The sequence below is a fragment of the Mercenaria mercenaria genome, chromosome 17, assembly GCF_021730395.1.
Source record: "Mercenaria mercenaria strain notata chromosome 17, MADL_Memer_1, whole genome shotgun sequence".
Taxonomy (NCBI): Eukaryota; Metazoa; Mollusca; class Bivalvia; order Venerida; family Veneridae; genus Mercenaria; species Mercenaria mercenaria.
The window spans coordinates 68417384-68441910 of NC_069377.1; the positions used below are offsets into that span (position 1 = coordinate 68417384).

The following is a 24527-nucleotide window of genomic DNA, read 5'->3' on the forward strand; positions in this document are numbered from 1 at the left end:
ATTGTATGTGATGTACAATTTATATCTTGATTGATCGAGAAAATGTGCCGGAATTTGATAGTCAAAACGACCAGTAAAACAAGGCAATTGACAATGCACAAGTCATTACGGAACCGTCAAGCTCTTCAAGTTGTCCTATCCATTATGTTACAATAATTTACGCACTAGGATAGTGCTTAGACATTACATGACGTAACGTCAGAACGTCAGACATCCATACACTAAATGTGATCAGTTGCATCTGCTCGCATCAGCTTTATGAAATATATATCATGTTGTTACGACTTGAATTGTACGATCATACTGCCGGAAGTATGGTTGCCTTGTTGCGCTCAAACAAATTACCCATACTATATTATATATATTGCGTGCTATATTACAATTTCTGTAAACTTATTTAGTGCAACGTGTTTTCTACATCTGCTCGGGAGAAACGTACTTCTTTATTTGCGTACAAATTGTCAACACAACACATATTCTTGTGATCTGTGGTAATTATAATACTGGCTTAACCCTACTTATTATATCGGTTATAACTTGATTTTAAGCCACAACCACATTGAGATGTAAGATCACTTGTAACAATTTTAATTCTACGACAAAATCGCAAGTAATCGTAGGGAAGCCCCGTCACAAGTCATTTTGTGGTCTTGGATGGTACTGGGCAGCCCAATGACCGAATTTAGTCGCGGGGATTACAAAACTTTCCTGCGATTAAACTGGTCGTAGCTGTGCTTGTTTTACGGTCTTACGCTGGCACGGTTGATAATATGACTCCAGTCCTGGTCACTGACAACCTATGAAGTTTTAGATGATCGTACGACTAGTTTCTCAATGTCTTGCTTCCAGTCGTGTGCTATGCTACAAGTCGCAAGCTAGTCGGGAGTAGGTTTTATTATGTGACTGCTAGGTTGACATTGCAGAGAAAAAACACGACCGGATCAAGTAGGTCCTAGATCGTACGACTAACATGGTCGCTTGTAATCGTAGCTCTAATGTGATTAGGATATTACGTACACTCAATCTGACAAATATTCGCGCCTTAAAGACCGCGTTCAAATTTCGCGCTCAGCAGGATTGAAACCCGCGAATCCAAACAAAGAGCTAGTTCTTATAAACTTTCTTCATTGGACTCAAAGGGAGAAAATATCATTTTATAAATTATAATATTATGCATTTAGTTTTCCAGTGTATTCATAATGTTCATATAGATAAAAATGGTAGTATATTCAAAGAAAGAATGTTCTCCGTGGCAGATACATTATTAAATGTCTGTAGCTTTTCGCTGGTTACAAAGAAGTAATTATATGTTTGTAGTGTCTTTGTTCGCAGTTTCCTTCATAAGATGATTCTGTTCTGCCGGTTCTAAAACCTCTGGTGAAAGTGATGAAAGATCCCCGAAAAATGTATCTGTTACTATGGCTCCTGTTAGCTGAGTGTTCAGATTAACAACACTGCGAGATCGGTCCCTGAAAACATAATGACAGTTGTTTAGAACTCTGATCAGTTCTGTCAGAGATAGATCACGAATATTAACTCCGCTGCATACGTCGTTAAATGCTACCAACCATTTTGTTTTCAGCGAGATTAGCTCTTAAAAACTTTTCGTAACCTGCGCCAGATAAACATACATAATGTGCTCAAAGTTTGACCACTGAGTGTGCTCCCTGGAAACGGGTGATTTATATTTATACTTAGATATAAACCATTCTTAGCGGAGACTAACTGGTTAAGCACAGGTCTGGGTATTCATTTGAACTTCTAAATCGATAAATGTGAAAATCTGTACAAATATGTGTATGTTCAATTGTTTCGAGTCCATTTATACTAGTATCTGACATACACCTATTATTATAGTTATACTTACAGGAAGAACTCTAGAGCGAAGAGCATAGCGGCGGCCTCTCCCGGTATGTTCAGTGCTGTAAGAAGTATGAGCACAGTTACAAGACTCGCACCTGTCACTGAGGGAATTGCTAGAGCTGAAATCCATGTCAGCAATCTGCAAAAGGGTGATCACATTTCTGTAACTCTGATATTTCTTTCAAAGGAAACATCTTGTTATGTGAAGTATATACGGTAAAATAATTAGAAAATCTTTAAATGTGTGCAAAGCCTTAATTTCACAGTGTTCAGAATGGAAGGCCGATGCGCTTAAATACTAATACCAAATTCAAACGGGCAGATTATACATGTCAAATGATAAATATTAACTCTTATACAGTGAATGTCAAATGCACAGTCCTCACTAAAAGAAGTAAAAATATCACTGACACAAGCTTCTTTCTGTATGGTCATGGAATATCTCGTAGACACTGTTCTATTGCAAATATATCATTTAAGTGTTTCCAGAATGAAATACAATGAGATAAAACTTGAGTATTACATACATGATTGAAATAATGTCAGCTGCATTGGCGTCTCGTCCAAGCATTTGAATGATGAAGATGCACGAGGATGAGATGTAGAGGGCGCTACCGGCACGTCCTATAGTAGCTGCCAGTGGGGCCACAAAACGGGAGATCCGGCTGTCAACATGATTCTTGCTCTCAAGGCTGTGAAAACTCTCTGGAAGCGCTATAACACTGAAGTAGTTCGAAATGCTTTCTTTTTTCATGATGTCTCATTCTTGCATTTATATATACATTACATTTTTACAATCATTCTTTTAATAAATATAACTTCAGTGCTTGTTCCACAGAAAGTGTTATAACTGCTTTCTGACACTTAAAATAATGTGGTTGTAATAAGATTAAGCAAAAAAGGCTTTTATATTTTTATCTCCTAACCCCCTATACTAGTATCAGAGAAGACGAGAACTGAGTAACGTGCTATTTTGTGCTATGCAGTTTTAAACAGGAGGGGTTTTAGACAAACACATGAACTCAATGTATATTCCTATCTTTCACAAAACTTTGATACAGCTCGGCAGATAAAACCTGTTAGAAGAACGAGCGTGAGAGCTTGTAGTATATTATCCGGCAAAAACGTTTACAAAGTACATGTAAACAATAGACACTAACCTATTACAAATAATCATCTCTTCCTGTAACAAAAAAGCAGACTTTTTGCTTTGGAGTCAGAGAAAATACATTAAGCAACAAAAAAATGAAAGTGCTAACACATATACCTCCAAAGATCAACCTACATTATATTAGAATGTCGCAAACAATATTCTGGTCCCGTTACAGAAATCAGCAGTAGGCAAATAATACAAAAACAGTATTACTTATGCAAGATGAACACATTTCAAGCAAGAAAAGTCGTCACCGTGACACTTACGTGCTTCCTGTTGCAAATACAATCATAATTGAAGGCATTATCGTTGCGATGAAGCGAAATGGATTGGTCCGTCGCGCGGCGAAGAATATTGCTGGAACAATCATAAAACCCCAGATCACCAGGCCAACCATCACTGTCACAAAGTACAGTCCTAGCTTCCTAAATGTCTCCTCTACATCTGGTGTACTGATGATTACCTTAGCAATGAGGCTCGCAACGCCGACTGGTGTGGCCCTGTTAAATATGTCATTAATGTTGGAAAATCTTGAGGCTCAGCGTATTTGTTTTTATTTTAATTTGTCAGCTTGCCATATTCGTGTTTTAATTATATTTCATTATATTATCCGTTTACATGATACATTACGTACTATTTATATAAGAAATAAAATATCAATATTTACATTCGCCCTATTCTTTTCCATTGATAATAATGACGTTCATTTCGTATGAATAGCAAAATGAAAGGCGCGAAAATAATGACATACCAGATGAGCACTCGAAGTATTTTGATGATGATGTCTGTTGCTGACCGGAAGAAGGAAAGAAACGCCTCTCCGTGTTCCTGCATTGCTGCCGCGGCAACCCCAAATATAGCACTGACTATGATCAAGCCTGTAACGTTTTATTATTAACTGGTATAGATCTTTTAAACATTGATATCAACATAGAAACGTTCTATAATCATGTTGTATTGTTAATCTATGATGCGCTGAAATAAATAACCAGATTCATACTTTAAAGACAGAAATAAACAGAATTCCGGAACCAAATGTTTCTTCTAGCCTGATATTAAAAAGTATACTGGGTGAAAATAAATATATACATTTAGTGTTTACTTACCAAGAATATTCGTTGAACCTGCTGCCCCCAAATACTTCTTGGACAGTTCTTTGACTGTTGTTGTTACATTATGCGTTCCATTGTTGACTACGATTGTCTTGTCTTCAAACTTATACTTCGTTTGTGTCTCGAAGACAGAAAATAATTAAAGCTATTTATACGTCGTATAAAGGAGAAATGCATTTGGCCTGGTGACATTATTGGCTTTCTGCCTTCAATGTTTACTTTCAAAAGTAAGTTTACGGACGTGTATAGTAAAGTATTCTTGGTGTGATTACATATATGTATGCAATTGCTTAGTGGTATGCCATTTCGATCAAAGTAAGGTTGGGGTTGCCATTCTAATTTACAAATTTACAATTACTGTATTACCTAATTTTAAGTCCCAGTATGAGTGTGAATAATTTCATATAGATTCGCAAGTGAAAACTTTGAAAAAACACGTATCGCACAAGCCAGCAATCAATTATGGTAGAACACCAGACCGGAAAGTATCAGTCTGCTTATGTTTTGAAATTGTTCCTTCAAGTCATGGTTTAATTATTCATTTATATTCTGTATTAGTAATGCAGTATTGAATATACATGTTTATACCTGCTGGAAACATGATGCTATCAAATTGTCCGGCACTATATTCCTGAAAAATAAGGTTGCATATCTGATGAATGTAAATGGCATCTATATGTATATCATCATTTTTATATAAAATGATATAATCTGTACATTAAGACCTCCTTTGGGAAATGTGAAAAGTCTTTAGAAATTATAGTGCCATGTTAAGACTAGTTATACAGATGTAACATGAAGAAATCCTAGTGCCGTTTTTGAGACTGGTTATACAGATGTAGTGTTTGTAGGTTAACACGTGCTGTTTAAGACTGGTTATACAGATGTATTTGGAGATACACATGAAGAAATCCTAATTTGGGGCCTCCGTGGCCGAGTGGTTAAGGTCGCTGGCTGTAAATTACTTGCCCCTCACCGATGCGGGTTCAAGCCTTGCTCAGGCTTAGGATTCTTCGTGTGAGGAAGCCATCCAGCTGACTTATAGGAGGCCGGTGGTTCTACCCATTGCAGGTGCCCGCCCATGAAGTAAGTCCGCTAGTGCCTGTTTGGAGGTAAACAGTTATGTTTATAATTCAAAGGTGATCTTCAAGACTAGTTTTAGTGCACTTATAACCGTTTCATTTTAAATTGTGTTTCTCTGAAAGTTTTGCAATTGTTCAGTTGATGGGTCTAAAAAATTGAAATGTATCCTTTCCAACAGTGACACTGCTAAATAATTAGATTGAGCGAAATTCAGAATATTGAAAATAAATAATTGTTCCCCACCTTAAAGGTAGTCTCTTACCTGAGAAGATCAGCAAATATGTCTTCTGTTTCCATGATATCAGTTTCGAATTTTGACAAATCTATCCCTGCCTTAACACCATCACCTGGATATAGTAACACCATTAAGGTAGAACTGCACGCTCGGATCAAATAGCAAATTTACCTTTTTTTTCTATCTTATGGTAAAATAAAATGTATAAGTCCAATAACGGGATTTATTACATCATTTGTAATTATTTCAAGTGTGATACATTATTATAGCTTATCGAAATTATATCTAAGCTGATCTGGGAACGTGGCTTTATTCTATATAATATTTTCGGGTAAATGACGCTATGCTGTCTGATGTTGCATACCATACATCCATACCGAAAATAGTAAATGCACAATTTATCTTCATTAAATTCATTCTTGTCCCTTTATCCAGTGAATTTTGTCCTGCTGGCTTTGATCAACCTCGGTTGTGTCGCTGAATGTTCTGATATGCATTCATAGTTAGAGATTTCTTTCGATATACCTCAAACACACCTTCAACAGGGAAGCTACCGTAATCTAAAGCTACAAAAATGTACCCCGCAAAAAATTAACTGCAGAAGTATATTGAAAATTCTTACCTGGTCTGATAATGAGAGAAAGAACCGTTGCTAAAATGACAGGTAAAAGGTTAGTTATCATGATGTACGCCAACGATATTCCACTCACTTTGCCGTTAGACCTCGGATCCATCTTAGCCGTCCCTGGAGAGAAAGAAACACGTCCTTTAAGCAAATACCTTATTTTTAAGTTAAAAGAATCGGATATTTCTTGAACTCATTTGCGTGATTAACTTACTTTCTGCCCACTGTTATTTGAATGAGCACTGTTGTCTGAATGAGATAACGTTCTTTCCACTGTTGTCTGAATGATATTCTTGATAATAAGACGTTTTACAATTTATTCAGTTACTACAGGAAAATATTTTTATCCAACCAACTTAATATACCCGAACCAAACAGTGAATCTTTCAGAAAAACTTTTCTGAACTCTGGTTCAACAACATTGACCTCTGGTTAAACATTTCAGAATGGCCTCTCTCAGTACATACAAATTGAAACTTCAATTAAACATTTTCAATCCTTATAATATCTAAACTGGATCACCCTATAGTAGCTAGCACCTTTTGAGATTTATTCGTGTCTTATTGATTGATTATTATGCGTTTTGTAGTATATTTTGTATAAATGCATGTAAATGGAAGATTGACTTGTTAAATAAAGGTTTTTAGTTTTGGAGATAGCTGTATTCTAAGAGATATATGTTTTGTGACTGTTACAGTTCTTTTTCAAAAAAGAGATCTGTTTCTTTGTAATGGAAATAGCACTATACGACAACGAGATATCAACAATGACTCATAGCTCATTTTACTATCAAGCTATCTCTTTAAATGATATGTGTGATTAAATCACACATGTAGATGCTAGTACCTCTTAAATAAAGATATATTTCTTAGCAAAAGTCTCTCTCTAACTTAAAGATGTATCTCTTTTTAAAAGTCAAGATACTTTGTTTGCAGCATTACTGTAAAGGCACAACGATTGTAATTTCTGTCAAATAATCTGTACATCGGACGGCTGACGGACGTTTATACGACCTATAGTGTTCGCATTTATGAATACGTGGAGCTCAAATGAGTTTTAAAGTTTAAGCCATTATTTACCAGAAATGACACTGCATATCACAAGCGGCACAATCATCATCTTCAACATTCGAATGTACAATTCCCCAGCCATTCCTGTAAATATAAAAACTGTTTGTTTATTTCATGCTTCGTGCAGAATGATTTCCTTCAAGACATACATTTTCTCTCGATAATTGCACGATATGTAAATGTCAAAATACAACAAACTTATAAAACATGTAGAAGAGGCTATTCCGAAAATAAATTGTTTTAAGCGTTTTTATGGTATTTACTCGTTTGTGCGAACACCATATCATTTTGTAGTGTTTCAAATAGATACCGGTATTCCAACAGTATTTTAATATGATGAAGCGGGTTTGATTTCTCAATACTGGAAATCTTTATGAATGACAAAAGTATATAGTGGTGAAAGAAACATATATAGTGCTGAACTTTCTAGGGCCAAGGATGAGTACTACCAGAACAAGATTGGAGAAGCAGAAGGAAACATCAAAAAGCTTTATGCTGTTACATCAGATTTACTGGGAAGGTCGAAGTATAATCCGCTCCCATTACACACAACTGCAGTATCTTTGGCAAATGACTGCCTACGATACTTTGCCGATAAAATAATCAAACTGAGAAATGATCTTGACAATATGCCAATTGAAACACCCAGCAATGGTAATTTTTCATACTCGAATCCACCTGTGATTATGAATACATTTATTGCGTTCAAACCACTTTCTGAAAATGATATTTTGAAACTTGTGAACTTGATGTGATTCCAACTAAAAAAAATAAAGGAGCATTTTTTCACAACTTGCTCCCGTTGTGACAGAAATTGTAAATCGATCACTGCTATCTGGTGTGTTCCCTGCGGAGTGGAAAAGTGCTGTGATCAAACCTTTGTTGAAGAAGAAAGGTCTCCCACTGGAACTGCATAACTCGTCCGGTGTCACATTTAACATTCCTCTCCAAATTCTTGAAAACGCTGCACTAAACAAAATCAATAAGCATATTGAAGCTAGCAATCTCCTCCCAGCTTTCCAAAGTGCCTATAGAAAATATCACGGGGTTGAAACAGCAATGGTCAAAATGTATAATGATCTTTTGGAAAGCATAGATAAAAATCAAGTAACAATCGTAGTCATGATCGACTTGAGAGCAGTGTTCGATACCATTAATATCCCAGTACTGATTCAAATCCTTCAAGATGAATTTGGTATTCAGGGCACTCCCTTGAAATGGATCGAATCTTATCTCACGAACAGAACAATGAAAGTCTTAGTCGAACAGTCAGCATCTAGCATCTAGCACTGAGCCACTGAGGTCCGGTGTTCCGCAGAGTTCTTGTGCCGGACCTGTGATCTTTACCCTGTATATATCGGCTCTCAACCGAGTGGTGCAGAAATATCCAGCCGATCTCTATGGATAATGACCATGACCATGACCAATACACTCAAACTTGACCATCACATCTAGAAAAAGTGTCATATAGCTCATGTGCAGTTACGAAATCTTAGAGCTATACGTAAAAAATCTCACACAAAAGTCAACTGAATCATTAGTGTATGGATTGGTTCATTCCCACCGGTTTATTTACCGAAATTCCAGCCTACCAAATCAACAAACTAAAGCGAGTCCAAAATAATGCTGCTAGAGTAGTCATGAATGCTTCCTATGAACAACCAAGTGTTAAACTTCTGAAAGAATTACACTGCTAGAGTCATGTTTAAAGTCCTAGTAATATTAGTCTTCCGTGTCATCAATGGTAAAGGTGGACGGATAGCTCAGTGGTTTACACACTGGCCTTCCAATCCTGAGGTCGGGGGTTCGATCCCCGGCAGCTACTCGGGAATTTTCAGAAACGCTTTTCAGTGTTTCCCACCCAACTAGAGGTGTACTTGTCAGGAACCCAAGCAATCCTTGCGTGTATCAGTGCTATATACTGGGCACGTTAAAGAACCAGGCTGTCTATTCGCAACGAGCTAGGCTAAGTTAGCCGGACAAGCCTGTATCTGATTTCTGATCTCTCTGTCGTGGGGGCTTTGTCTCACTCTGTCCCTCTGGTCAGATCGCTCTGTGTCTGTACTAGTAGAGGATGAATTATGCGCCCTGTGTGGCTGCATTTGAACTATGTAAAGCGCCTTTGAACGTGAAATTGGTCATGAAAAGGGCGCTATATAAATCTGGTATAATAATAATAATAATAATAATAATAATAATAATACAGCTCCAGTATATCTGAAGGAAATGTTCGTACCTACTCGACAAAGGGACCGACTGCGATCACAACTCACTGTGCATACTGTTTGTTTGAAAAGTTTATGGATATTTCGCTGCTAGTGCAGCTGCTGCCTGATTCATCATTTTTATATTAAAATTCAGAAAATATAGAAAAAAGGTAGGCCTATTCTTTGTTTACATAACCAGGAAAGTTATTTTCTGGAGACAATAGATAAATAAATCAATGGCAAAGCATAGGCCTAAAGAAAAACTCTTTGTCAATTCTGTTAGAAGATAGGCCCTACCTACACGGTAGTGTTATAAATCATCATTAAAATTCAAAACTTGCAGACATTTTACATCAAATGGGAGTAACTGGGCTAATTTTAATACACATGTATGCTCAAACACTTAAATGTTTATAACTTAACAGGAACCTAGATTCTACAGTAAGAACTTCAATAAGAATATCGAACATACAATAAGAATAACGACATATAGTATACAATAACAATAGTAACACTTAGAATATGAATGACACGACGTTGAATAACAATATCAAAGATACAATAAGAATAACGAAATATAGAATATTCTAACACGATCCGATTCATTTCCTATTAAACAAAGAAGGCAGAAAACAGAGAATTATTATACAACAAATCACTGTTCTGACGTCACAATTATTACGTCATGGCGTCAAGCGGCATAGCGGCGGGCTGGAAAAGAAACCGATTGAAAACGGGCAAATATTTAATGAATGTCGTCAAGGATGTAGACCTACTTAAAAATCCTTGTTAACGTGTTAGAATCGAAATAACAATAATGACGTTTACCATAAGAATATCGAACATACAATATAGAAATAAGAATTATGACATATACAGTATTCTAACACGATCCGATTCATTTTTCTATTAAACAAAGAAGGCAGAAAACAGTGAATTATTATACATTCTAACATGGCTCGATTTGATTTCCAGTTAAATAAAGAATAAAATCAAGCTCTATATATTCTGCGATAAACAACGGTTGACGCGCGGACAGGTATGAGAGCATTATGACGTCAATTATGACGTCATATTGCCGCATGACGTCCGATATATTACTCCTCGTGTAAACGAAGTCCAGTATAATATCTATTAAAACATCTTTTTTTTATAATTTATTTTTTCTCTTTTATGACATACATCATACAAACACGTTACACTTGTTTTGTACAATTCTGCAGACCTACTAAATAATAATAAAACAGAAATAATATCTTTGAGATACATAAAACAATTGCAATTATTTCCCCTTCAGTTTTGTTTATAAAATCGTTTTGTATGTCAAAAAAAGATAAATAAATGTATCCACTTTGCATGATAAGACGCTTAATTTGAGAAGAAAGTTAACACTGTATAAAATAAAAGTAGAGAAAAAAAGGTATAGAGTATACCCATGTGCGCTTTTGATTACCTTTGAAATAGATTATTTCAAATCTTTTTTTTTCATGTGTCTCAGTGATGTACGTGGTAAGGATGCATATTAAAGATTCAAGAAAGACCATTTCTTTAAATGATAATCAATTTTGTTTTGCATTATTGCTATTTCTTTTTCTAAACAAATTTTGATATGTAAATAGGATAAAAACTGATTGAATACGGGAACCTTTTGTCTATTTTTCATTTGAAAAATAAAATATTTCATCAAAAAAATCATGAAATTTATGGTATTGCTTTTTAACCCCGTTTGCACAGTGCCAAAACTTATACATTCTAGATTGAACAGGCACGATATTCCCTTTTCTGCAAGAAAGTTACTTAGTCTATTCCACAAAATTTGAACATGATTACATTCCCAAAATAGATGTTCTATATTTTCCACCTGCATGTTACAAAAATCACATAAGTTTGTTCTAGACAATTTCATTTTGTACAAGTATTTATTTGTTGGAACTATTCGCATTAAAAATTTATACTGGAAGTTTCTAATTTTTGTGTCTATCGTAGCTTTAAAAATTTGTCCATAAATTTTATTCCATTTTATGTTATTGTTTTCAACAGTAGATCCCCATTTCTTTTCTGATTTTATTTCTGGTTTATGTTTTACATTTAATTGTTTGGTGTATAGTAATTTGTTTGGTGCTTTTGCTGCTTGAATTTTATTAAGCAGCTTGTCTGTAGTATTGTAAATAATATTTTCTTTTTTAAGTGATTCTTTTACATCCGGCTTAATGCTGGTGATAATTTGATAATATTTTAGGAATTCATTATCTTCTAGACTGTATAAATACTTGAATTGTTCAAAAGAGTAAAAATCTTTTTTTCCTGTAATCAAATAAGTGTTCTAAATATTTTATTCCTTTTTCATACCATTCTTTGTAATACAACGTTTTATTCCCATTCCTTATGTCAGAGTTGTTCCAGATTATCTGTTTTCCACTTATGTCATTTAATTCAACCTTCTTAATGGTATGCCATGCAATAAGAACATCTTTGAGAAATGTGTTGTTTTTACATATGTTTTCAATGTCTTTATCATTTAAATTACATTCAAATACTAACTTTCCCCCTTCTGGTTTTAGAATTGTATTATAGAAAGTACCCCAAATTACACTTTCACTGTTACACATAAATCGTTTTATCCAACAGGCTTTTATCGAGTTCAAAAAACATTTGATATTTATCATTTTTAGTCCTCCTTTCTCGTAATCAAGTTGTAGCACATCTCTTTTTCTATTAAAACATATCAATGAGCATGTCAGAATGAAAACAATCAAGGCCTTCTTGTTAATTACCACGGTTCATCGTTCAGATGCTTCAGTATTTAACCACTCGGGCTAACACCCTCGTAGTTCAATTCCTACGCATCTGAACTCTGAACCGTGGTAAATCAGACGATAAACAACTCGAAGGCATTGATTATTTGTTCAACAAATCACTGCGCCCTCGTGATATAATTCCTTCGCATCTGAACTCCAAACAATGATTTATTCAACGACAAATCACTGGGTGAGATATATTATTTCTTAAACAATGGTAAGACTTAGAATATGAATGACACGACATTGAAAAACAATATCAAAAATACAATAACAATAACGAAACATAGAATAACAATAATGACTTTTAGGCTACCATAAGAATATCGAACATACCATAAGAATAACGACATATAGGCCTACAATAACAATAGCAAATTTTAGAATATGAAAGACACGACATTGAAAACAATAACAAACATACAATAATAATAACATACATATATAGTTTAGCAACGTTTATGGCATGTCAAACAGGCCAGTTCGGTGCTCTAAACCACAGACACTTGAGGGTCAGCACCCCTCCCCCTCCCACGCTGTCCCTGACAACCCTCAGTCAATGTATTTCCGTTTTTTTAAAACAAACTGAGCACATGTCTCGATCATCCAACGACTTCTGTTACCATATCAACATGTTTAAAAAATTCCCATATTCTATCAATGCTCAATATTTCTGAGCATTGATAGTATATGGGAGATTTTTAAAACAGCAGTTGTTGTATGATCGAGACATGTGCTCAGTTTGATTTAAGGGGACGCATACTTTGAAATTAGAAAAAAGTGGGTGGGGTATGATAAAATTTACCTGCAAAAAAGTACAAGGTTTTGGTACATGAAATGGATACTGTTTCAACTGTTATAAGTACATAAAAGATTGCTCACTAAAATAAAAATGAGAAAACTGAAACAAGAAAGTTATTGTTGAATTACATAAGACTTATTGTGTACATTCAAAGTCAACAATTAAGACTTTTTGGTGCGAAAATAATAGTGCTTCACCCTGTCCAAACATTTATCAATGTCCTACAGATTCTAATTTAAAGAAAGAATGTGAAATATGGTCACTGTCTTGCTTTTCATTTCGCATATGATAAGCTAAAACACATTATTTAGTTTGTTTACAAAGTAGTGCATAAGAAAAGATACGGTGGTCAAGGAATGCCACATTCCAAAACTAAAAGAGTATATTCCCCTTAATACATTAAACATTTATCTTACAGAAGTCTAGTGGCTTACAATAAGGGCCTAGAAATGTTGCCATTATTAATTTTTAACTTGGTATTCATGAACTACAATGCACTTAAATATCAAAACACATTCAACAAACTTTTGAAAATGTATTGTCTTAAAAATCCCTAAAATAAGGTATGAAATTTGGTTGAGAGGTCCAATCAATGTGTATATGTGCAAAAGTAACATTCTAATCTTGTTCACAAAAGTTACATATACACAGCAGGCATGTCAATGATCAAAACTGGACGAATATACAGTTATCCCCACTTTAATGTCGATTTATAATTTGTCCTTGAATTCTCCACCATACTTTTCATAATTCTGTTTGCACGAGTTGCACGAGAATGCTGTTATTCACGTAAAAAATGGGGTCAAATAAGTTGTAAATGCAATATCATCTAAACGTAATTAATGGATTATGCAGTTCAAGATAAACTTTATCTCATAACGTAACGAACATGCATAATGTTGTAACAACAACTTTACTTACACTGATTTAAGTAGCAGTCGGTTTATAAGTGACTTTATTGATTCATTTTGTGTTTTGTTATTGTTGTCAAAAAGTATAACGGAAGTGCCTCACAACTGAAGCGGAAACCAGTTTGATGCGCAAAGTAGTCCAATGTAAGTAATATTTTTTTGACAAATGTCCACAGAAATTAATAATTTTCTAATATTAAAGACGAATATCTGAATATGATTCATTATTTCATAAGAAATTATAATCATCGACATGTTTTTTTTAAAAATCGTACACGTGCTGACACCTAAGTTGTCTCCCGTTGTTTATTAGAATTACCTTTCGTCCGGCGCAGTAATACATTTGCAGTGAATCGCCGAGAAGTCGTGGGAAAATTAAAAACCATGTAAATAAACTAAAATTAACCACCTTTTCAAGATGAATTTCAAGTGATCGCCATTATGCATTTAACCCGCCTGACCTGTGTAGCATCTTAGATATCTGTTCTAAGGTATTCATTGTGTGGAATGTCATGTTATGCCCTTGCAATGCTAATCCCACTCTGATTTTTTTTGTTTACATTTTTATCAATGAGAAATATGGCGTCCATCCCGAGCTGAAATGACGTGGCGTTAAATTTTTACATGTTTAAGCAAACCTGGTGTGTTAGAAAGAAAATCTCATCCCTTCAACATTATTTGGAACACTGTTATTGTAAAAAACCTGTTTTTTCCTTATACAAAAGCTTAATATTTTGTGTTGAATGTACTTTCACAAAGACCTCTGTTTTCCTATTACATTCATAGTACCACATCCTTATCCACAAAATACTGAATATTACAGGTGTCCATCAGTATTATATCAGTTTAGGAATATGTTTTTTTATTTTCCCACCATCGATTTCTTGAAAATGCACCCCTTCCGCATTTCTGTATGAACTGTGAATGTAGCAATATGCGTCCCCTTAAAAGGCGAAAAAATATATTGGCTGAAGGTTGGCAGGGGCGGACTGGGAGGGGGGACAGGTTCTGACCCCCCAAGTGTCTGTGCTCTAAACTACTAAAGATCTGCAGCACTATACATGTATATCACGCGCAGGAAGAAAGTCAGTTCGAAAACGAATTCATGTCAGTTTTTTCGCTTTTTTATGACAGAGATTTTTTTCAAAAAAGAAGTCCTCAGGTATGAAACACGATGGCCTTTCTAGATTAACGACCTTTCGGATGGAAACTACGCGCGTAGCAGTTTCCATGTTTTTATTGATGGATTTAGAATAAACACCAACTATATTTGAAATATAATACTTTTTTCTGAATCTGCATTAGCGTTTGCTTTAAATCAACCACAACGATACACTCTGTGTATTTTTGTACTATTTCAAACAATGAATTTCATTTAATATGCAATATAGTATAGAATAGAATAGTTTTATTATGCAATAAACCTGACAAGATTCATGAGCATAGCATCATATACAATTAATAATCTAAAACATGGTATGGCAAGATGACAAAAAGTACAACTTAAATTACATGTTTCACTGTCTAAATAAATTGTTAAAAGGGGAGAGACAGCATGTATTAGATCAAATAGTGTTTGGAATAGTTGTTTTAACATAAGTTAGTGTTAATATGTATTTATATTGTACAAAAATAGAAAGCTGAAAATTAAGACGACAGCTATATGTATATCACAAGTGTACGTCTACATACCTTTAGACCCTATTTGTATTATTTCTTATTTCAAAAGCTTTGTATATATATAAGTGGATAAATTACGAACATCAGTGATATTATCACTTTTAAGTAACTGTAAAAACTTAAAAAAGCTAGGATGGCACCAGAAATAATTTCTAATATACTGTTTTCCTGGCATTCTATAACGAAATGATATTCTTCCTCGAGTGCATTACACCTTGTACATTTACGGTCGTCATAAGGGATACTTTCTGGTTTTCTCCATCTGCCTGTTTCCACTGCAAGTCTATGAGAGGCTAGTCTTAATCTAGACAGTGCAAACCGAAATTTTTTTATAGTTACAATATTCAGATATTCATTAAATTTGAAGTCAAATATATTTCTATAAAATATAGCTCTACTCGATTCATGTAAACTTGTTCTTAAGTCTTGTACGTATATGTCCTTAATACGTTGTTTCAACTGACGCAGAAATATGTTGACATCCCCTACTCCCTGTGAAAGCCAGACAACATAATCACCTAACCTTGATAATATATGTTTAACCTGTGAAACCTAATTTATTTTCTCTGGATTTAACTCGACATAACTTTTTAAACAATTATAGACCTGTTTAGTATACTTGTCTTCATTAGAGTTACAGATTTTCAACCAGTATTTTATGATGTTTAAATTTCTGCCATTTTGGAGATTCATTCTACCCGTATCTCCATAAAGGAAAGAGTTCTGGGTTGTGACTTTAACACCAAGTAACCTTTTACAAAAACCTAAGTGTATACGTTCAACTTGTGACCCTTTGTTGAATCCCCATACTTCAGAAGCATAATTAAGTATTGGTAATATGAGTTTGTCAAAAAGATCAAGAGTATGCTTAGGTTGTAAGTCTGTAAATTTATATAAGTATTTATTCATTTTAAAAATGGCTTTTAGTGCTTGGCCTGCTAGCATCTTATCTGTCTCATTAAATGACCCGTATGAGCTAAATAACACTCCTAAATACTTAAATTTGCTTACAATTTCCAATTCTTTATTTTTGTATATAAGTCTTATATTTCTGCTAAGTCTACCCCCTTTTCTAAAAACCATGATTTTTGTTTTCTTTGCATTCGCTGTTAACTTCCATCTATCACAATACTCAGCTAAAACATCTAAAGACTTTTGTAACCCTTCCGCGCTTTTGGAAAATAGAACGATATCATCTGCGTATAGAAGTAAACAAATCTTTATAGTTCCGATGTCAATGCCTTCAATGCCTTTTAATAAAAATACTTCCTCAATATCATTAAGGTACATGCTAAACAGGAAAGGGGACAGGCTCTCACCCTATCTGACCCCTAATGTACATACAAAACTTTCGCTTAATGAGCCAAAACTCTTGACCTTTGACTTAACGTTGTTGTACATAGATTTTATAACTTTCAATATATTTCCCCTCACACCGTATTTTATTAGTTTATACCATAAGATATCCCTTACAACAAAATCAAATGCCTTCTGGAAGTCTACAAAAGCACAAAAAAGTTTATCGCCCTTATTAATACACAGACTTATTAAAGAATTTAGTATAAATATATTACCAATCGTGCCCATCCCTTTTCGAAAACCAGCTTGAGCCTCAGTATAAACAAAATATTTCTCAGCCCAGCAACTCAACCTTTCATTTAAAATACGTGTGAATAATTTTCCTAAAGTGCTAAGTAGTGTAATGCCTCTGTAATTTGCAGGATCATTTTCGTCACCCCCTTTGGAATTGGAATTATAAACCCTTCAGACCATTTTTCTGGAAAATAACCAATGTTCAAACAGGTATTAAATAATTTATGAAAGTAATGTATTAAAGCATCCGCCCCATGTATGAAAAATTCATTCAGAAATAAGTCCGGGCCTCCACTTGTATTTGGGCGTAATTGTTTGATAGCTTTGCGTATTTCATACATAGTGATTTCCGAATCTAGCTCCGCGAACATAACCTGCATTTCCCCATCTAGAAAGCGCTCGTTGAAGTACAAAATATCTTCATCTGCCTGGAAAAAAGATCTTCGGGATTATTAATTGACTTAAAATATACAGCAAAACTGTCCATACTAATGTTTGGTTTTGAAACACTTTTTGTACACTATTTTAACAGTTTCCAATATGACTTTGCATTTGATATTCTAGCTTCTATGAGTTTATTTGTATTTTGTTTACGATCATTAAATTTTTTCTGTCTGATGACTTTTTTATATTGTGATCTAGATTTAATAAGATTTACTCGATTACTCTCTGTTTTATTTAATCTAAACTTATTCAAATCAAAATAGAACTGTCCTCTCTTTAATGCACACTCGTTGTCAAACCAGGGTTTATGTTCTACATAATTGGAATTATCTGATGATTTCTGTATATTATATTTAGTTTCTTTTCTAAATAATGGTGAACAAACGTCGTACATAATATTAGAAAACTGTAATATATTACTGTCAATATCTGATGTACTGTTCGTATTATTCATACCACCAGTTAACACATCAAGTGATGATTTAAATTTATTTGCATTTAATTTATTCTTATACTCATTTACTTTACTACCATCCCCTCCCATATACACGCGTGCCTGTGTCAATATTCACTTATAATGCAAGGTATGTAATACCAATACTATACATTTCACTTTTGGCTGTTGCATATTCTACGTCTTGGAAATTTTAATGCATTTATGAATACGTTCTCCGTCATGTGACGTTGTTAGTGTAAAAAAATAGTTCTAGTGTATAAGTATAAACGTGGTCAAATGGTCGGTACTTAAATGACTTATTTCCAACGGTTGAAGGAAATGCATGTTGTTGTTGTTTTTTTTTCAAGAAATAACAATTTTTTTTTTTTTTATTTATTTGTCACAATATATTTTACATTACATTTCAATAATATACAAATATCTTGTACTATTTTTAACATGTACATATAGTAGTTGTTGGCCATTTTAAGGAACGTAATGGTTAAAAATAACAACAATAAGGGGAAAAAAAGAGAAAAGTAAGAAGACTACCGTGGTATGTAGATTTTGTTGTTTAAAGTAAAGGGAGGAAACATTTCCAATCGTTATTGAAATTATCAAGACTATCGTTACGGAGGAACGCTGTATATTTTTCTAGGTTTAATCTATTTATCAGCTTTTGTTTAAAATTAGTTATTTCTGGTACTGTTTTCTTTATTTTACATTTGTATATAAAGTATTTTGAGAGCATGAGGATATATGAGATGACCTTGTTTTTTGAGTGAAAGAATGTCAGGAACTTATTCTGTTGTACCTGAATATCACAATCGTTCAACCATTTGAAAATTTAGTTCCAAAATTTCTGAATCTTTGTACAGTTCCAGAACAAGTGTTACATACTTTCAACTTCCATATTACAAAAGTCACACAGGCTCGATTCTGTTAAGTTGCATTTAAATATCGGCGTGAAGTTGGCAGTGCAGCAGTAGCAGCAGTAGGAGCAGTTAACTGCTGCTACTGCCAGCAGTTACAGCAGTTAACTGCTCATACTGCCAGCAGTTACAGCAGTTAACTGTTCCTACTGCTAGCAGTTACAGCAGTTCATTGCGTGTCGCAGTTATCTACCAGCAGTTACAGCAATTGATCGTGTGTACTTACACCAGTTAACTGCTACCACTGCCAGCAGTTACAACAATTAATAGAGCTGTATTACCTGTTATGACGAGAATGGCATAAGGTATTTATTTTATCAGTGTCCTACATATAATACTGCCAGCAGTTAAATTGTGTATCTAAAATCAGTTTTACCAGTTTCCTTCAGATGTATATTAGGCCTTCAGACCTACTCTTCCCGCTTATACATTTGTCCGTATCGTTTAAAGATCATTGAAGCGCTCTTAATCTATTTATATCTTCAAACTTGTAAACCAAGTCTCGTGCGAATCCGGATATTCACTTTTTGTTACAAAATTACTCAATGGTAATTTCTTCTACGAGCATTGCCAAAGACTTGTTATGTTCTGTTGCTAAGTGTTATGTCCAATGATTTTACATCTGTGCTTCTTTCACGATAATGAGGCGGGAAAAGTGCCGAGTCGAGATTCGAACACACCTCAGCCCGTTACAGATGTTATCGCCAGCAAGTAAATGATGTTTCTACGACCACATTTTCATTTCTTTGGGTATGTCACTGCCAGAAGTTACATATTGTCACTTACTGCAGTTTGTGGAGTTTTCTATATGGTATTGAAAGCTGTTGAAATACGAATTTTTGAGGATTTTGTTGTTATATTTCCTTTAGCAGTTAAATGACGATATTTGGTATCAGTGTCAGATAAATGTTACTGTCAACAGCTACATCATGTTTCTACGATACGCTTCATACAGTTTCCTGTATATGTTACTACAGGTAGTTAAATGATGCCAGCAATAAAATAATATTACTAAGAGCAGTATCGTCACCTTTCTTACCATTTTACTGCAAGCAGTTAAATTGTTTATGAGAACGTTTACCAGTCTCCTATATCTCCAATTTTAAATATAACTTAGAACAATTTACCACTTTCATATATGTTAATGATTTATGAGAGCAGTTTACCAGTTTATTTTTATACCTGTTATTGCTAGCAATTTAACTGGTTTATACGAGCAGTTTAAAATTCACCTATACATTTTGTAATACCAGCATTTAAATGGTTTACAAGTCTCATTTATGTTTCTGTCAGCAGTTTAGCGGTGTATGAGAGCAGGTTACTAGTACCAGACTCCTGTCACTACCAACAGTGAAATGACAAATGAAAGCAGTTTTCGAGTTTTCTGTGTGTCAGCATTCAAATAACAACATTTTATCAGACCAGTATACTAGTTTTATACATGTAACTACCAGAGGTGAAATGTTTATTGAAAGCGATCAAGTTATCAAGCTCCTGTTACTGCTAGAAGTAAAATGGTTAATGACAGCAATTAACAAGGATCCTGTTACAGAAAACGAGAGCATTAAACAGTTTCGTATAAATGTCTTGAAAGAAAGCTTCAACCCAGAGTTCCCCAAAACAAGACTTTCCCCGGCAAAAACCGACCGACCTCGACCCGGGTTTCTCCCAAACAAGAGTTTTCCCGGAATGGCGGCCACCCGTGCCTGGTGGGGGACAATCCTCTCTACAATGGCCACCCGGTCCGATCCAAAAGTCAAGGTCTGGGGCGGAGCTGGGGGCGCCCAAACTGAAAAAAATGAAAAATTCCGAAAATGACCTAAAACCAACTTTGAGACCCGGTCGCGAGTAAACAAGAGTTTTCCCGGAATAGCCACTATGCTGCCCCCATAGACCGTCACCCTCTACAACGGCCACCCGGTCTCAACCCGACTCAAGAACCCATAGGGACCTCCTATTAACTGCTGGAACGATTTCAGGCCACCCCGGACCCACCCCCGCCTCACACCTCGACCCGGGTTTCTCCCAAACAAGAGTTTTCCCGGAATGGCGGCCACCCGTGCCTGATGGGGGACAACCCTCTCTACAATGGCCACCCGGTCCGATCCAAAAGTCAAGGTCTGGGGCGCAGTAGCAGCACTTCATTTTCACTTATAGTAGTACTAACATTTAACTGTTGTTACTGATGGCAGTAGCAGCAGTTAACTGATGTAACTGCTGGCAGTAGCAGCAGTAGCAGTTAACTGCTGCTACTGCTGGCAGTAGGAACAGTTAACTGCTGCTACTGCTGCTACTGCTGTACTGCCAACTTCACGACGATCATTTAAATAAAAATTTGTTTGTTGCAATATTTCTGTGGAGAAAATTAAAATGGAAGTTTTGTAAACTGTTATCTTTGCAACAAGTAATAGAATTTTTGAATATATCTTTCCAACAGAACTGATTTTCCAGAAAGAATAATTCCCATTTAATTTGAGATTTTGTTTTTTTCCTTTGAGAGTTTTTTGTTTTTTTGAATTTTAGTTAGGTTTTTATTCAAGTAACATGATTTTGTTGTTTCTAATAATCTATATAAGTTTATTTCATCTGTTGTATCGTTTATATCAATTGTTCCTAATTTCATTTTCCATTCTTTTGGAATTAATGCAATTAATCTATGATAGTTTAAAAATTCTGAGTTAGGTATATGATATTCGTTTTTTAGTATATCAAATGTTTTGAACTGTTTAGTTTCCGCGTCGTAGATATCTTTAATATAAATTATGTTTTCCTTTATCCATAAAGGGAAATTTATTATTGATTTATTATTTTTAATAAGCGAATTATTCCAAATTATTTGCATTGTTATGTTTTGTGGATTTTTGTTGAAATTTATTTTACTCCATGAAATGAGTATATCTTTTAAGAATGTATTTTCCAATTTTAATTTTAAATTATCTTTTTCATTTAAGTTACATTTAAATAGATTCATCTCAGATACTTTTTCCAATCTCTTGTTTGTTATTTCTTTCCACTTTCCATTATTGGAATTGTTTTTTATCCTTTTTATCCAGCTAGCTTTGATAGAATTCAAATATATTGGAATGTCTACCATGTTTATACCTCCACAGTCATAATCCTGTATTAAGATATCTCTTTTGATTTTATCTCTTTTGGAATTCCAAATAAATTCATAACTATTCTGTGTCAGTACTTTGATTATTTTTTCAGAAGGGTTTGGAAGTACTGAAAATAGGCATGTTAATTTGGGAAGGATTAATGATTTTAGTATCGAAACATTTCCTATTGTTGTTAAACGCTTTGATTTCCATTTCCGTATATAAAAAAAAAAAAAAAAAAAAAAGAAATAACAATTATGAAATACTACACAGACGACTAGAAATATATTCTTAATCATTGCTACCGTCTGCAACTTAACGCGTTAATAAAGCAAATTTCAAAATTAAATCTAAACTGAAACAGATCTACCAGCCATTATTCTTTAGTGGAAACTGAACCACGTATACGCATAAATTTAAACGCAGATCTAAAAGTGTATGTATGTCTGTAACTAAAAAACATTTACTAGAAAATTCATCCTGCGAATGTGGATACTTTAATGAAAATGCCTAACATTGCATCTATATTAACTATATAAACCCTTATCATGCTGAACGATTGATTCTGCCCTTGCGACCAGCGCAGATCATGATCAGCCTGCACATCCGTGCTGTCTGATCATGATCTGCACTGTTCGCCATTCAGTCAGTAACTTTTTGGTGTGCACCCCTTTTAACAGCTAATGGTACTGTCCAAATTGAAAGACGGACAAGTTCGTTATAGAAATAATAAATAGGGTAAGGGTTAATTGAGAGTGAAAGCCTTACCTATCCACATTATCCCACTTGCCGACGCCTGTTGTATTGCAAATCCAATCACAAATCCAATTCCGACGCCGACAAGAGTAAGTATAACTAACAAATTCTGTCGAAACAAACCGACACATTTTCTACATTTCCCAGCCATTATATATATTTTTAACGATAAAAGAATTGAGCGCGTTGCTGAAGAAATGGGGCAAATATTATAAACAGGTGAACCACTTGTAAACGTGTAACGTATACATACAGCATCTATGTGACTGGTTATTTGATATCGTGGATGTAAAAAACGCACTCTATATAAATTATGTACATTGGATACGCATTTTTACAGAAATTTTAGAAAGTGTTAAATGTTCCTATAATCATGTTCGACTTAGTTATAAGCTACTATGATCTAATGATTGAACACTACACCAATTTCATGCTGGTCCTACCGTTTTGAAACTATTTTCGTTTTTCAGAAAATACTTTGGATATATAGATCTAGATAGTCGGAGTCGGCAGTCTGTTACGGTTATTAATTTATTAATTTATTAATAAGACAGTGAAAATTGTCAGTAGTTCATAAAAAATTTAAAGTACAAAAATGAAGTAGCTAGGTATCATTTTTCAGTTACTGAAATACTAAGTATCTTTGACAGACGTGAACTTAAGTACTTTTAATAATATAAGACTTATATTATATAACACAAATTATTTATATCAAATTATTTATATCTTTACTACACATGTATTATTAAACTATTGTATTTTGGTCTTGCTTCTATCTAATCATTAATATTTAGATGTGTCTAGACATGCTTGACCCTGTTTACAGTTAAAAATACACTTTAGTTGTATTTAATATTCTATAATACATGAGCCTATAACACTTTATGTGTACAAAATAAAAACAATACGTAATATTAACTGTCCAACCGATCAAATGTTTATGTGTATCCACAGAAAACGCAAAATTAATACTGATGATTGTTCATTTTCGAGGAACAATTTAGAACTGAAGAATCTCTTCCACTTTCTTGTTACTAGCGTGTTAATGTCACTTTAGAATTGTTTGGATTTTTTTTTCGTAACTTCACATTCGTTTGCTGCCTTCTATCACCCGTTCCCTCCTCTCCCCGGCTGCTTTTCAGCTGCCTGTAGCAAAAGGCTATTGTCGTTACGTTGTCTGTAATACTGTAAGTGGTTCTGATAGGAGGGACATACCTGGATGATTTTGAACTGTGTTGGGTATGTCATAGGGTGAAATTTTGGTTGTGTTATTTCATTTCCTGTGTTTTTGTCCAGACTGATGGAGAGGGGGTTTCAATCTCCGGCGGTTGCGGATTGTGGCCTCCGCAATTAAATGGCATATTGGCATAGGCTCGCCATTTGAAACAAAAGATCACAGAGTGATCTTGGCGCCCACCATTGAACCATTTTTGATTGTTCCAAATTTAAAGACTAGCTCAAGGTCAAATTTCATTTCAGTACACATCACAGTGCATGTGGTCCATGCATGTGGTCCAAATTTGAAAGCTGTAGCTTGAGAAATGTGAAAGTAGGTCACGAGATCAATTTCAAGGTCAAAGTTCATTTCGGTATACAAAACTATGCATGTGCTTCAAATTTGAAGCCTGTAGCTTTAGAAATGTGAAAGAAGGTCACTAGGTCAATCTCAAGACCAAAATTCATTTCGGTACACAAAACTATGCATGTGGTCCAAATTTGAAGGCTGTAA

General features: G+C 34.5%; 1 protein-coding gene across 1 annotated transcript; it reads right to left on the reverse strand.

Annotated features, from left to right (window-relative positions):
• Nucleotides 1-1176: 1176 nt before the first annotated feature.
• LOC123537199 (excitatory amino acid transporter 2-like) lies at nt 1177-23045 on the reverse strand. Its single transcript, XM_045320834.2, has 11 exons — nt 22811-23045; nt 7151-7225; nt 6069-6191; nt 5474-5558; nt 4717-4759; nt 4123-4249; nt 3768-3894; nt 3283-3516; nt 2391-2585; nt 1868-2002; nt 1177-1469 (listed from the first exon to the last, which is right to left on the reverse strand). The coding sequence occupies exons 1-11, from the start codon at nt 22947-22949 to the stop codon at nt 1304-1306; spliced, it is 1449 nt and encodes a 482-aa protein (XP_045176769.2). The 5' UTR covers nt 22950-23045; the 3' UTR covers nt 1177-1303.
• Between the last annotated feature and the right edge of the window lie 1482 nt (nt 23046-24527).

Excerpts from the sequence above, each read along its gene's own strand:
- LOC123537199 (XM_045320834.2), bottom strand. The coding sequence starts at position 22,949 with ATGGCTGGGAAATGTAGAAAATGTGTCGGTTTGTTTCGACAGAATTTG. Across the intron at positions 5,559-6,068 it reads TTCTCTCATTATCAGACCAG|GTGATGGTGTTAAGGCAGGG; the intron begins GTAAGAATTTTC and ends TACTATATCCAG. Across the intron at positions 2,586-3,282 it reads GTATTTGCAACAGGAAGCAC|TGTTATAGCGCTTCCAGAGA; the intron begins GTAAGTGTCACG and ends GAACTACTTCAG.